Source organism: Peromyscus leucopus, chromosome 17 (genome assembly GCF_004664715.2).
Source record: "Peromyscus leucopus breed LL Stock chromosome 17, UCI_PerLeu_2.1, whole genome shotgun sequence".
Taxonomy (NCBI): domain Eukaryota; kingdom Metazoa; phylum Chordata; class Mammalia; order Rodentia; family Cricetidae; genus Peromyscus; species Peromyscus leucopus.
The window spans coordinates 49,810,274-49,825,365 of NC_051077.1; the positions used below are offsets into that span (position 1 = coordinate 49,810,274).

Here is a 15,092-nt window from a genome sequence, read left to right on the forward strand (position 1 = left end):
CAACAGAAAAGCAAGGGCTGGGATATCAACAAAAATACAGGTTACACTGCCACAGAGGTGGGTTTTTGTTGTTGTTTGTTTGTTTGTTTTTTGTTTTTGCTTTGTTTTGTATTTAGGGCAATGGCCCTATGTAGCTCAAGCTGGCTTTGAACTTGCTATGTAACTCAGGACGGCCTTGAGTTCTTGAGTGTCCTACCTTCACTTCCCAAGTGCTAGCATCACAGACATCAGCCACAGCATAGCTGTTTTTCTGTTGTTTTTCTCTTGGTTGTTCATTTGTAGCAATATAGTAGTTGGGAAGTGCTAGTGCAGGTATAAAAATACACAAGCAGCTTGATAACAACTGGTTGTTATCAATAAAGGATGCAAAATCTCTCACATCCACACTGAGAGGTATCACTGTGCATGCCTCAGAGTGACCCAGCTGAACAGACAGAAAGTGGGGATATGGATTCTATAAGTCACCCCACCTCCCCTGAGGACCCGCCCCCAGAAGCTTAAACTTAAGAATCTTTTCTACTACCCAGAATATAAGAATAGTATGTGCCAAAGGGACAACACAAAGGACTGATGCTGTCATGAAGAGTCTTTAGTAGTGTACAGGGAAACAGCTAAGAAGCCCAAGCATTATCTGCCAGTATCATGAATATAAATCCAAAACAGAAGAAATACAAACGTATGACGGGTGTCCTGTTTACAGCACCTGTACGGACACACGTCATACACATTCCACAGTGCCTTTGGGATAGAAGAAGAAGGGCCTGAAGGTGAGAGGGGAAAGAAAGATAAAGGAAAACGTAGATTGAGAGAAGGTGATTCATGAACTCAAGAGTGTGAATGAGACATGGCCATCTCTTCCTCCTCTAAGTCCTGGATCTGCTTTGCCTGAACCCTTTTCAAGCTTTGAGCTTCCACGGGCTCCGAGAGCGCATAAACTCTGAAATATCAAAGCCCTTCACCAGATACCCTACTCCTTTTCAAAGAAAGGACTTCAGAAAGCGTTCCCAGGGCAAGTGGGGCCATACAACTACATTTCCCAGAGATCCCTGGGTTGGCTTTAACCAGGCACAGGGGGCAGGTCAACTTGGACAGCCAATGAAAGCATTTGGAGTCGATCTCAGCCTGCTTCCTGGTCTTGCTGGCTGCGGTCCTAGGAGCATGGTAAGTGGGGCCTCCCGGATAGACTTGGAACTTGGGGTTTCCTCCTCCCCTAAGAGGAAGACCAGGAGATAACAGCATAACTCTGCCGTGAATTTCCAGTCCTGAGGTTGTTGAGAAAGTTTGGGTGGCACATACTTGGAACCCATGCTATAAATACTTTGTAGTACACAGGTGATTCTAACATGTTTTCAAGTGGGTGACAGCCACAGCACGTTCTATTAGAGAGACTTCAAGAGTCATTGGGTTCCTCTAATACTGTTTCCTTATCAGTCACGAACACGCCAGTAATGGTGCTTACTTAAAAAGTGTGTGAGAATTAAGGAGATGCACTAGCAGCTTAGGAAATCCTTAATTGAATCCCCTTTTGGTTACTTTTAACAGTGCTGATCACTGCACGTCTAGAGGAATTCATGGAGGGACTTTTGTCATGCTTGAAGAAGGGTTCATCTGGAGGGGCTTTAGGAGCTGTCGATAACACCAGAAATCAACTACTTCCCGTGAACCCAGAATGCGACATTGCCTCTGAGCATAGACTGTCACATTACACAGCAACTAGATTACACAGCCGTGAGGCGCCAGCTTATGCAAGAGTCCCGGCAGCTAGCAACCTGTGGGCCCTCTGGCTCTGGACTCTGCTCTGGACTACGGCCATGATGTCAACAACCACGTTGCCCTGTCCGTTTCTGATAACAGTTCTTCCCTTTCTCTCGCCCCTCCTTTGACTACCACAGACTCAAGGCAACTGATTCCACTCTGTCTTTCAAAAAGAGAAAAACTAAGATAAAAAAATGCAATTTTTTTTTTTTTTTTTTTTTTTTTAGCTACCTGCCAAAGACTAACTATGTAGTCATGCCTTTTTTCTGTGGCCCTGTTTCTCTTTTCCTTTGTTTTTGTTTTCTGGTAGGATCCCCTGCCCTTGTCTGACTGCTGGAGGCCTTTACTGGACACCTTGGGTGCCCTGGAGGTTTCCTGTAACCTAACGGCAACTAGTTAATGGTCTTTTCATGTGGCCAGGCTAACAAGTCTAGTCTCTTTCATCTAGTCAATCAAAGAGATTGCTTGGGGTTTGTGGTCGATATATTGTGCACCCCAATAAACTTATTTGGGTATCAGAGAACAGAACAGCTGCTAGATAGACATAGAGGCCAGAAAATGATGGCACACACACCTTGAATCCTAGCATTCTGGAGGCAGAGGTCCATCCGGTTCTCTGTGAGTTTAAAGCCACACTGGAAACAGCCAGGCATGGTGACACACGCCTTTAATCCCAGGAAGTGATGGCAGGAAGCAAAAAGGTATTTACGGCATGAAAACCAGGAACTAGCCTGGTTAAGGTTTTAGGCTTTTGAGCAGCAGTTCAGCTGAGATCCGTTTGGATGAGGACTCAGAGGCTTCCAGTCTGAGGAAACAGAATCAGGTGAGGAACTGGCGAGGTGAGGAAGCTGTGGCTGGTTCTGCTTCTCTGATCTTCCAGCATTCACCCCAATACCTGGGTTTCAGGTTTGATTTTATTAATAAGACCTATTAAGATTCATGCTACAGGGGTTGTTGGACGCTGTGGGCTTCAGAGCAGAAATAAGAGAAAAGTAAAGGAATGAGGGTGGGGGAGCCACACGTACAAAATTACAAGCAGTTCATTAGTTCTCATTGTAACTCTTCCCGGAGTATTGCCAATAATCCACGGGATGAGAATAGCGGCCCCTCAGTGGTGTGTCCTGCTTCTAGCCTGACAGTATGTCACTCACATATCAGAGGCATTCTCCTTTGGGATTCATCTCTAGTTTTTCCATGTTGGCCTCTTGCCCACAACTCCATTTGGGGAAAAAAAATAAGAAGCTCTCCTACTAAAACAATTGAAAATCACTCTTTTTCATGAAAGATGCAGAGGTTCTAAAGACCAGGAGTTAAGCAACAAGAGGTCTGTATACCAGCCTGTTCTCTGGGGTGGTGGGGTGGAGGGAGTATCTAAAAAGGACAACTTGTGATTGGTATGCCGTTCCTTTAGGGACAAAGGACAGCAGCAGGTATAACCATCGCATGTTGATCATTAGACTAAATAAATATTTCTGTGATCTGCAGAAAGACCCCTGTGGCACTGAAGACCCTCTAGAAGTCCCTCCCTTTGTGTATTTTAAGCTTCTTATACACAGGTCTATGGACTTGAACACACTTGAAGATAGCCAAATGCAAATTCCCCCAGACCAGATGCTGGGGCAAAGTTACATGTCCGAGTGAACTAAGGAAGTGCTGGGGAAATGCTGCTCTGCCTGTATAGATTATAACTCCCAAGTTTGTCCCCACAAGAGCAAGGAAGCCGTGCTTTCAAGACCTTGTGCCAAGGAGTCCTTGGTCCAGAACTGTGCTGGGATTTACAGCTTGGCATTTACAGCCTTTAGCAAAAGAAGCAAGGAAGCCCCAGAAGCTGTCAGGGTATCCCCAGATAAAATATGGGGTGCAGGACCTTTTATATATAGGCATACAAGCCATGCTACTGATATAGAAATGGTTAAAAGAATCTATAGGTCTGAGTGAATTACTCACCAAGCTCACCTTGGTCTTAAATCTTCTCCAAGTTCCTGTGCCCCCTCTGAGTGCACAAGCATGCCATGTTCTTTATTCTTGAGTGCACGTGGTGGGAAGAAGTATGTGTAAGGGGCTTCATGTGAATCATGGTATATATTTTAAACTTTATTTCATTTTTGTTTTCATTATGATCGTCTGTCTTTCAGCAAGTGGCTCTACCCACAGAGCCATCTCACCAGCCCCATACCTTCTTAAGTATACTTTTGTCATTTTAGGTAAGGAGTGCAGTCCAGCTCTTCTTGGGCTTTGCCCCTCCTTATTTTATTGCATGCATTTCTGCCTCATATGTCAATAAATGATCTAGGTTAAGGGTTCATTTCTTCTTCAGGATTGAATACAGATTGTCCCCATGAATAGCTCAGATGTCGAAGGCCGATCCCCAGCGGCTGGTGTCATTTGGCAGTGATTTGGTTGTGAGGGTGCTCACCTCACCAATGGACTGAGTTCACAGCTGCATGGGCTCTTAGGAAGTAGGGCCTAGTTGGAGCAAGTGTGGAGGAGTGCCATAAGGATGTATTTTATCACTGGTTCCTTCCTCTTTGTCTCTACTTTTCGGCCACCATGAGATGAACATGTTTGTTTTGCCATGCCTGCCACCATAATACTTCTGTCTCAATACAGAGCCACAGTAATGGAGTCAGCTCACCATAGACTGGCTCATCTGAAACTGGAAACCAAAATAGAGCTTTCTTTCTTCGGTTCGTTTGCTTGACATGCATTAACATGCATTGTTGTTTAATGACAACAGAAAATAGCTAACTCTTCATTACAGAGTCTTAATGTGTCCTTTGCGTGTGGTTTTTAAGATAAACAATAAATGAAAGCTGGAGACTTTGCCTATCAGAAGCTGCTAACCCATCTCTGAGGACTTTCTACCTTAGCTCATCAAACACAGTCTTTGTTCTTTGCTTGTTAATCATGACAACAGAAAATAGCTAACTGTCCATTGCTGTGGGATGTCTTTCTGTATGCTGTGAATATGTGTTACTCTGCTTGGTTGATAAATAAAGGGGCTTGGCCTATGGCAAGGCAGCTTAGAGGCAGGTAGGAAATCCAGGAGAGAGACAGGAAGAAGAAAGGCAGAGGTGGAGGAGACACCATTCCACCATCCATGGAGCGGCATGTAATGGTACACAGGTAAAGCCACAGAACACGTGGTGATATATAGATTAATAGAAATCGGCTGAGTTTAGTTATAAGAGCTAGCTAGCAAGAAAATTAAGCCATTGGCCATGGCCATGCAATTCATAATTGATATAAGCCTCTGTGTGTTTACTTGGATCTGAGAGGCTGCAGGACTGGGCAGGACACAGGAAAATATCCAGCTACAGTCCATTACAGAGCCTTAATGTGGCCTTTGGACTGGATAACGCCAGTGTTTGTGGTTCACAAAATAAACAAGAAATGAAAGACAGAGACTTTGCTACCAGAAGCTGCCAACCCATCTCTGAGGACTTTCTACATTGGCTCATCAAACACAGACATTGTTCTTGTCAGGGAGAGTATTGGAAAAATTTTCACCAGCCACAGCCTCACTGGAACACTGAACTAGTTGAGGTCTGTGCTGTCCAACCCGTAAATTGTCAGTTCACGGTGGCAATTGCGAAATCAGATGTTCCTGTGTTGACTTTGTAATGGTCCATCAGGTCTTCCTAGTTCTGGCCAATTCTACAGCTAGCTTTATGATTTACTTATGTCTCTCTATTTCTCTATAAGACAAAATGGCTTGATCGGGAACCATAATGTGTAGCCCTTTTCTACTCTTCCCTGTATGAAAAGGAGCCAATGCTTGTACATCCCAGCATGCTGCCCTCTCTATTTCTTGGTTCACCCTTTCATCTACCTCTCCACTGGCTGGTAAAGAGGAAGCACTTCACCAGGATGGCTCACAGTTGTTTCTCAAGTTCTTTCACGTTTCACTAGGCAGTGTCTTCACATGCCTAGTGACTTTCTAATTCAGTGGGATGCTAACAGAATAACAAGCAGCTAGTGTGTCCCTTCAGTACTTTGTAAACATATTCCATTATTTAACCTTTGCATGTTTCTGTAAAACATCTGTTGCCAGGCTGATATCTTCCTGATGAAGAACTAGTTATCTCTCTACCAGATGCTTGAGTAGTTCTTTATAATTTTAGATTTCAACCATTTAAATAGATACAGTCACATGTCATACACATAGAATTCAATTTTTCCTGGAATGTTATCTCATTTGCTTTCTGATCCGATTTCTGCAGAATTTTCATATACACACATCTTATATCATATTTTTTCTATTCTAATTTGTGTACTTTCCATTTCAGAAACTGTGGTTGCTTTTTATATCTGTCAGCATTTAATTGGCTCTGACATGGCTTTGTCTTTCCATTAGCCTTGACTGGACCATCAAGTGATCTTTCTACATACCTAATGTGTTATTGTATTCTGTCTATAGAGTACTGTTCATCATAATTAATGTAATATCTTGCTTTATGTCCTTAGTTTCTAAGTTTGAAATCTTTCTTTGCTTAAACCACATTGTTCAGTAATTATATCTGTCATCTCTTTGAAGAACTTCTAGAAAGTTTCTTTTTCTATTGGTTCTTTTTGACATGCATGTCATATCTCATCTCCTAGTACCAGTGTCTTGGTATATTTTCATTTGTGTTTCACTTTCTTTAATCATGCATGTGTAACATTGACAATTTCTTCCTTGAATCTAGTTTGATTGGTAAAATGTCCATCTAGCACCAGGCTTGGACTTAATCATTTTGGAAGAGGTAAGAGAATCAAATATGACAGGAGATTCTTTGGTGGCATGTCTTCTACACAGAAGTTGTCCCTCTTCTCCAATGGCATCCACTATCACTTCCTGGGGGACCCAACATAGGGCTCAAAGGGAAATCCACAGAGTCGGCGCATGCTAGACTTTTATCTGAGGGGGTCAGGGAAAAAGACACTCACACAGTCTCTTGATGCTTTCCTTCTTTATTCTCTATCCTTCCCTGTTCGTCCTGTGCTATTTCTACTGTATATTTTCTCTCTACAGTTTATATACCCCAGTGAAGTTTTTCAAACAATATAGGAATTACAATGTGGTTATATACTGATTTTTTCAAGTGAATGATTACAATGAATACAAAACAAACAGAAAAAAAAGCATGTTTTCCATATCCCTTACATGATTAAACATTTTACGTATTACAGGTAAAAAGCAAATTATCCCAAGAACCCACATACATCCATGCCAAGCAATTGGTTATAGATTAACAGTGTAGGAAAGCAAGGTATTCTTCTTAGCCAGGTTTTTACTGGCAAGCTTCAGCTTTGCAGTTCCAAAAAAAGGGCCAATTACTTTATTACTTATCATGAAAGGTAATCTTATAAGGAATCATTTTTAAAAACCTCATAGGTCCTAACTGTGTGACATTTCCTTGTATTTATTTTTATTAATCAAAACTCTGTATAAACCAACATTATTATTATCAGTTAGACAGGACAGCTTAGGAAGGAATCATCTTCATAATGATCCACCAGTAAAACTGCCCAGTAGAGCAGGATGCTTCCATGAGAAAAACAACGATATTACAGGCAGCGGGGATCTCCCCTCACCATCCACACCATGCCAGATCCCAGAGAAAGATGGCAGCAGCAAACATGTAAAGACACAGCAGAAGCAAAAGACATTCCAGGAGTCTGTGGTCTTGGGGCCTTGCCTAACTGAGATTCACACATCAGGGAGTTTCCTCCTAGTGGGCTGACACCTTGAACTTCAATTGCCACCTGCTGTTCCTCTGACACAGCCACCACCAGCAATTCACATTAAGACTGCCACTTTCTTTTCCTGCCCTTAGTCCCCTGCTGTAGTTGTTACCTTAAGGAAGGCCACTGTACAAACTGCTTTCCGTGTGCCATCTATATTTAGGTAGTAACCGGGGATGTCAAACATGGTTCATCACGCCTTGCTGTTCCTATGGCAACTAATGATGTGTATTGTTGCTGCTGGGCCCTGTACTTCTGAGAACATGCAGGTACTTCTGGAAGTCCCAGGCTTAGAACCTATCATGGTGCCACCATCTCTCAACACCATACTTTCTGTATGCTTCCCTGTGTAGCTCAGATGTTCTCTTCTGTGCAGTCGGCTCTCTGTGTTTGTGATGTTCTGTGACTCCTCATAATTTATGGTACAAATAACTACCCTTTATCTTTCAAGAAAAGTAGTATTATATTTAGCATTTTATATTTAGTTGGGGATTGTGGTCTGTGATGTGTAGGGCTGAAAATTTATTGGAGCTTGTTTTCTTCATCCACCTTCCAAGTTACGAGGATCAAATTCAGGTTTTCAAGCTTGGAGTCAAGTACTCTGCTCTCTCTAAGACATCCTCCCAGCCCATGTTATATTCCATTTTTAAACTTCCCTTTCTGAGTTTGTACCAGGAAGAAGAAACTTTCTAATACTTTTGAATTAAAGCCAACAACTTTCTTTGAACTGACGCATATTAAAAAAAAAAAAGTGCTTTCTAAGAAATCTCAAAGGATCTAACTCTATTCACCAGCCTTATCTAAGTCTTGTCTATATTGATGATCAGACTGAAGAGAGGTCTATCCTTACATAGAGACTCTGCTAGCCTGCGTGTGAAGCCAATCATATTTTCACTCATCTCCTTTCCTTTCAAGTACTCTCAAGGAACTCTCAAAATTTTACCTTGAATTTTACCCAACTTCATCAGTATACCGTTGAAATATATTTAGTCACAGAATACCCAGGTATGAATTGCTTACCATGTATAGCTAGTGTTGAGCCCCATAGCCAAAACTGACTTATTTATAATGAATCTGCAGTTACTCAATCTAAATTCCAACTCAAAACTTAGTCTTCAAGCAAACACAAAATCGGACGGTTGCTTATAGCAATATTTCGGTTACTTCACTGTAATGCCTGTAATTGTCTCCAAGGGTTTGTCCCAGTCCATCCTCTGGGTGTTATTGTCTCACCCTTCTTCCCCAGTCCTGGGAAAGCAGCAGGCAGGAGGCTGTCACGCATAAACCACCACGCTTGCTGCTCCCTTCCCCATGGATTCAATGTAAATACCGAGTACGAGCCAAACAGGTGCCGGGGACATCTAAATTCCCCTTGTTCTCGCTGAGTGTGAGATGCGTAACGCTTACGTAAATGGTACCATGACAACTGTGTACTGTATTGCACAATTCTCCTGATCCTGTAAGCAACTGTTCAGAAGCCTATTTTAATGGATTCTGATTGGAATCTTATAGTTACTTATCCTTGTCTGGCTTTTTACTTGGTCCCTGTACTGAGTGTATACAGGAAAGACTACAGAGCATCCTATATTTTATTATCTTTATCTGGCTCGCCATTTAACCTGTATTTCAAGGAAATGAGAAAACATTCATCCTGGGTCACTGAGACAATTCAACACTTGTCAACATTGATTGTATGTCAGTTCATATGATAGGGGCAAAATAGACATAGATAGTTGTAAGCATTGTCTGTGTTTATATATTGAAAATGAATTTTATCTGTAGTTATCCCACTCTAGTAAATCCTCTAGCAAAAGCAGTAATATTTGATTCAGATTGTTTTCCTTGCCTTAGGGGACCATGGACATCGAAGCATACTTTGAAAGAATTGGTTATCAGAACTCCAGGAACAAACTGGACTTACAAACATTAACTGAAATCCTTCAGCACCAGATACGAGCTATTCCCTTTGAGAACTTGAACATCCATTGTGGGGAATCCATGGAGCTGAACTTAGAGACCATCTTTGATCAAATTGTGAGGAAGAAAAGGGGTGGGTGGTGTCTCCAGGTTAATCATCTCCTGTACTGGGCTCTGACCAAAATGGGCTTTGAAACCACAATGTTGGGAGGATATGTCTTTAACACTCCAGCTAATAAGTACAGCAGTGGTATGATTCACCTTCTAGTACAGGTGACCATCGGTGACAAGGACTACATTGTTGATGCTGGGTTTGGACGTTCCTACCAGATGTGGGAGCCTCTGGAATTAGCATCAGGGAAGGATCAACCTCAGGTGCCTGCCATTTTTCGCTTGACAGAAGAAAATGGAACCTGGTACTTGGACCAAATCAGAAGAGAGCAGTATGTTCCAAACCAAGAATTTGTTAACTCAGATCTCCTTGAGAAAAACAAATACAGAAAAATCTATTCTTTTACTCTTGAACCCCGCACTATTGAGGACTTTGAGTCTATGAATACCTACCTTCAGACATCGCCAGCATCTGTGTTTACAAGCAAATCATTTTGTTCTTTGCAAACCCCAGAAGGGGTTCACTGTTTGGTGGGTTCCACCCTCACTTATAGGAGATTCAGTTATAAGGACAATGTAGATCTTGTCGAATTTAAGAGTCTGAAGGAGGAAGAAATAGAAGACATACTGAAAACTATATTTGGTGTTTCTTTAGAGAGAAAACTTGTGCCCAGGCATGGTGATAAATTTTTTACTATTTAGAATAAGCAGCAGTATAAGTTTTCAGTGTCCCTCCATGTACTTGGACTTTTTATGATAAATTTTCAAGCAGATGTATAGTATATGTAATTGTATGAGCCTTTTTGCATTCATACCCTAGCTTACCAGTTACTGGTAACTAGTAATTTGTTGTATCCTCTCTACTCCTATATTTTAAATAGCAATAATTGCATCTTGGATAAACCTCATTGGCTATGATACTGCCACTGTGCAAAGCTCTACTCCTGTATTTTAATAAAAGAAAACTAGACATTTCATTCATAAAATATCAGCATTTTTGGTTACATGGCTTTTGAATGAAACATAGCTAGAAATCAGCCATTCAAAGAGTACTTTACTGACGACATGGACACACTGGTGACCATGCTGATGTGTACAAGAAAACACCCAACATTGGCTTACTGCTAAATTCACATGGAATTTGTGGTAATAGTTGAATAAAAGAAATAGTGAGAAAAACATTCCCATTAAATTCAACCAACATGAATCCAATATCTAATTTTTATGAGATATTATCTGTATAATTCAGGATTTGTATGTAGCAAAGAAGAATGGAAACTAATGTTGGTTCCCAATAACTATATAGTCTTCAGTATCTGACTTATCCCAACACCTAGGGAGATGTGATTAGGACCAAAGAGAACCAGTCACACAGCTAATGATTTCCTTCTGTGTTGTTTTTTTATCCAGTTCTTTTTATACTCTTTTTCTTACTGTGGGAACAAACACCAGTATTTAGAAATGTAAGCTTCTGTATTTTAAAAATGTAAGTCTAAAATAATATAAATGATGAACTATCTATGTCAAATGTTTCAAAGAGGTATATTAAAACAGGTTGACTAATGTAGTGTGAATGAAAGGTTTTTGTCTGGAGGAGTTAGGACATAACTTGGTGTCTTCTCCAGGGGAGTCTTCTGTTTATTTTACTCCTCAGTCATGCTGATTAATCTTTCCTGCTGATTTGACTAGATTTGTAATCACATAGAAGAATTCTAGGCATTCCTGGGAATATTTTTTAGAGACATTTGACTGAAGAGGGAGGACCCAGCTGATGAAGGAATGTGGGTGGCACCATGCCCTTGTTAGGTCTGGACTGAATAAAATGGGGGAGATGAGAAAGTGAGCTGGGCAATGTTTAATGAGTTGTTCTCTGACTATGACACAGCGTGACCAGCTGCCTTGTGTTCTCACCTCTGCAGCTGTCACTGAGCCCTCAAGCTATGAGCTCAAGTATATATGGGTGGTACTCATTTGTTTGTGACAAGTCAGCCACAGATTTGTGGGTGTGTGTGTGTGTGTGTGTGTGTGTGTGTGTGTGTGTGAAAGAGAGAGAGAGAGAGAGAGAGAGAGAGAGAGAGAGAGAGAGAGAGAGAGAGAGAATTCCAAGCCTACAGCAAATACTAAATAAATATCTGTTAGATGGATGCCTGAATAATGTCACTAAGTCAGTAATTTTGACAGTAAAGGAGCTTTTTTTTTAAACTTAATTCTTTATTGATTCTTTGGGAATTTCATATCATGCACTACAATCCCACTCACCTCCCAGTCCTTCTATATGTTACCCCTGCACACAGCACATGTCCCTCCAAAAGAACTCCCCCTCAAGTTAACTCAAAACAAAACAACAAAACCACCTAGCTTCTCCGTCTTTCCAACACCCCTTCATTCATCCTAGTGGCATCAGGAGCTGCGGTGTGTCACACAGTATACACTTTTATCCAATCAGTCCCAGCCAAAAAATGTCCATTGCAATGAGTCATTAGTCTGGTGCAAGGCATCTGGCACACCATCATCACTGGACCCTCATCCAAACTCCTCTTGACCAGTGGTCCCTTCACACACGCCAGCAAGTCACAGATGGGGTAGATGTTATGGTGGGCCAACCCAAGGCCCAAGATGTGGGTCTGGGTGGTAGCTGAGTTGGTCTGTCGAGGCCACTGGGATTACCCCATTCAGATGAAGGGCAGACATTATGATCTTCTAGGTGCCAATGCCCATGTGAGGCCAGATATGAGTGCTGAGAAAGTTCCTCAGACCTGAGTTTACAGTCATCATCAAGCCCTGGGTGCTGTATCACACAGATAGCTTCTACTCAGTCCCAGCATTCCTTTGTGACCTCACTTGCTGGTCAGCATCTTCAATCCAGCAGGATTCTAGGCCTCTTTCAACTAGCCAGGACTGTTTGTTACTCCATATTTCAGATCTGCCTCTCTCCAAACTGACTAGTGCCGTCATATTCTTTGGCAACTCATATTATGGTCATTACTCATCATCTTAGCTTTCTCTCCAGTGGGCTTCTAATCTTCTTAATGTTGGACACCATAATCGATCTGCTCTCTCGATGAAGATCATGACATAAACTACGGAAACCCTTCTCCATTTACAAATGATTATTTCTCGATGTTTTGCTTCACCTTTAATTCCTGTGAATTAATAGAATGACACGAATGGACATAATAGAAAATACCATCACACTCTACATTTGCTCACCACAAGTGTCTGACCACCCAGCGGTCACAAGGTGCCAGGCGGGCCTGTGTTTTCTACTCAGTGCCTGGGGCAGGCTGGCCCATTGGCACTGGCATATTTCTTAATCACAGGCAGTTCCCAGCTCTCAGGATGTATCACTATGTCAGGACATGCTTCTGGATATTTTTGAGACTTCTGTATTTTGAATTTTTGAAAATGAGTGTGTGTGTGTGTGTGCATCTCTGTCTGTGAGTGTGCATATGTATCTGTGTGTATGTGTGTTTGGAGAGTTTTTAATGGAAGTTCTTCCATCTTGCTTTAGTGTACTCCACAAATGTCCCGTCCTCTGTTTGGCATGATTTCCCTCTAGCTTGAAATCCTGCCCCACTATCACCCAGTGGCTTTATCCCTGATGGAAGATTGATAGCAGACCCAGAGACCTATGAATATTACTAGCACATCAAGCTTGGGGTGTTGACTTTTCTATATCTCACATTTTCTGTTGTGTTTCCCAGTATCAGGGATAGAATGTAAAATTCATACTTGTGACAATGGTTTTCTCTCTTCGGCTATGATTATCAAGGAAATGTGATGTGAGAAGCAGTATTAGAGTAGGGGAAAATTCTTTCAGGTAGCAGGTTTCCACAGGGATAGTTTATGTAGTGATAGGGATACAGGGCAGTGTGCATGTCCTAGGCAGAGTGTGACAAGAGGCCTGACCTGAGTAAAAGTGGATAATGAAATAATGCTTCCATTGATGAGGCTTTACCGCTTCCCTTCTTTGGCTTTGTGCTGTGGATATCACTCTGTATGCTGTGAATGTGTTGCTCTGATTGGTTGATAAATAAAAGGCTGATTGGCCAGTAACTGCCAGGCAGGAAGTATAGGTGGGATAAGCAGACAAGGAGAATTTTGGGAAGAGGAAGGCTGAGTCAGGAGACACTAGCCTGCCATCCAGGGAACAGCATGTAATGGCACACAGGTAAAGTCACAGAACACGTGGTGACATAGATTAACAGAAATGGGCTGGGTTTAAGTGTAAGAGCTGGTAGTTAGCCTGAGCTAATGGCTGAGTGGTTTTAATTACTATAAGCTTCTGTGTGTTTACTTGCGTCTGAGCCGCTGTGGACCGGGTGGGACACAGAAAACCCTTCAACTACAGCTTTGTTTACCTCCACTGCTCTCATTGCCAGTGTCAAGTCTTTCTGGTACTTCTGAACAGAAGAGAATTCCACAAGTTGATTGAGATCACGCCATGGACACAACACACTGAACCAATGCAAATGTGGCCCATGGAGAACAATGAGGTTTTAAAACACTTTCAGTGAAGTTATCTGTACAGTGAGTGTCCTAATCCCCTGTCCAGTTGCTTTTCCTTAAAGCTTTCCACTGTGTGGGGAAAGTAAAAATGTATCAAAAGATACAGATAGATACAAAATGTAGCCATCAGGACTTGAGTGCCGACTTCACACTGTTAGTTTCTATCAAATGAAATTCAAATGAATAAAAAAAGGAGAATATCACCAAAATGTATAGTCAGAGATTTTAAGAGAGCCCTCCATTCTTTGTGGTTACCCAAACTGTTGTCTGTCCTTCTGGCAACCCCATAAAGCTTAGGATATGCCAGCTTCTGTCATAGCTTCTAGACTAATAATGTAAAAGAAGTCTGACCCCATGTATATGTCCGGAACAGTTCTCAATAACGACGTGTACTTCAGTTTCTTCTGTCTTTAAGATGGAGCCAAATGAAGCCCATATCTTACTCTATACTATGCAGATAGAAGAACTGTGACAAATGCCAGTGTCCCTTTAGTATTATTAAAGGTTCACAACATTTTAATTCTTGAGAGGAAACCACAGGAAGTAGGTTCATTGTATATTTACATCTGCATTTTCTAAGGTCTAGGACCATTGAGGATGGAAACCCTGGTGCAGCCAAAGCAGTTCTATGAGTGATTTTTATAGTAACATGTCTACATTGAACGACAAGAAAATATCAAACAAATAATCTAACACTATAGTCTCAGGTACTAGAAAAACAGAAACTATCTAACTTCAAAGTTAAATAGGAGCAGAGTGTAAAGATAAGAGCAAACAATCAGAATGCACAGTAACAGAGCAATAGAAAAGATCAGCAACAGAGTTGGAATTTGGAAAGGTTAGATGTACTGGAAAACTATTAACTAGATTACATAGAAATTAAAAAGTACTAAAACTGACGAGTAAGGGGGAGACTTTATAACTAACAACAACCACAAAGGTTTCTAATGATTATTGTGAACAATGAATGAGTCAACAAATTAGACAACTAAGGAAAAGATAAGGTTGTATAAACATAATGTACCAAGACTGAACCAGAAAGAAATAGGATATTTGAATAGACCATTAATGAG

At 41.4% G+C, this 15,092-nt stretch overlaps 1 protein-coding gene across 2 annotated transcripts; it reads left to right on the forward strand.

Moving 5' to 3' along the window:
* Positions 1-1,105: 1,105 nt before the first annotated feature.
* LOC114703125 (arylamine N-acetyltransferase 2) lies at positions 1,106-11,073 on the forward strand. 2 transcript variants are annotated; one of them, XM_037211774.1, is made up of 2 exons: positions 1,106-1,161; positions 9,334-11,073. In XM_037211774.1, exons 1-2 carry the CDS (start codon positions 1,159-1,161, stop codon positions 10,210-10,212), a joined length of 882 nt encoding a protein of 293 aa, XP_037067669.1. In that variant the 5' UTR covers positions 1,106-1,158; the 3' UTR covers positions 10,213-11,073. The 2 variants fall into 2 exon arrangements, with proteins under 2 accessions (XP_037067669.1, XP_037067670.1); XM_037211775.1 differs by lacking the exon at positions 1,106-1,161 and adding an exon at positions 2,680-3,079.
* Positions 11,074-15,092: the final 4,019 nt, after the last annotated feature.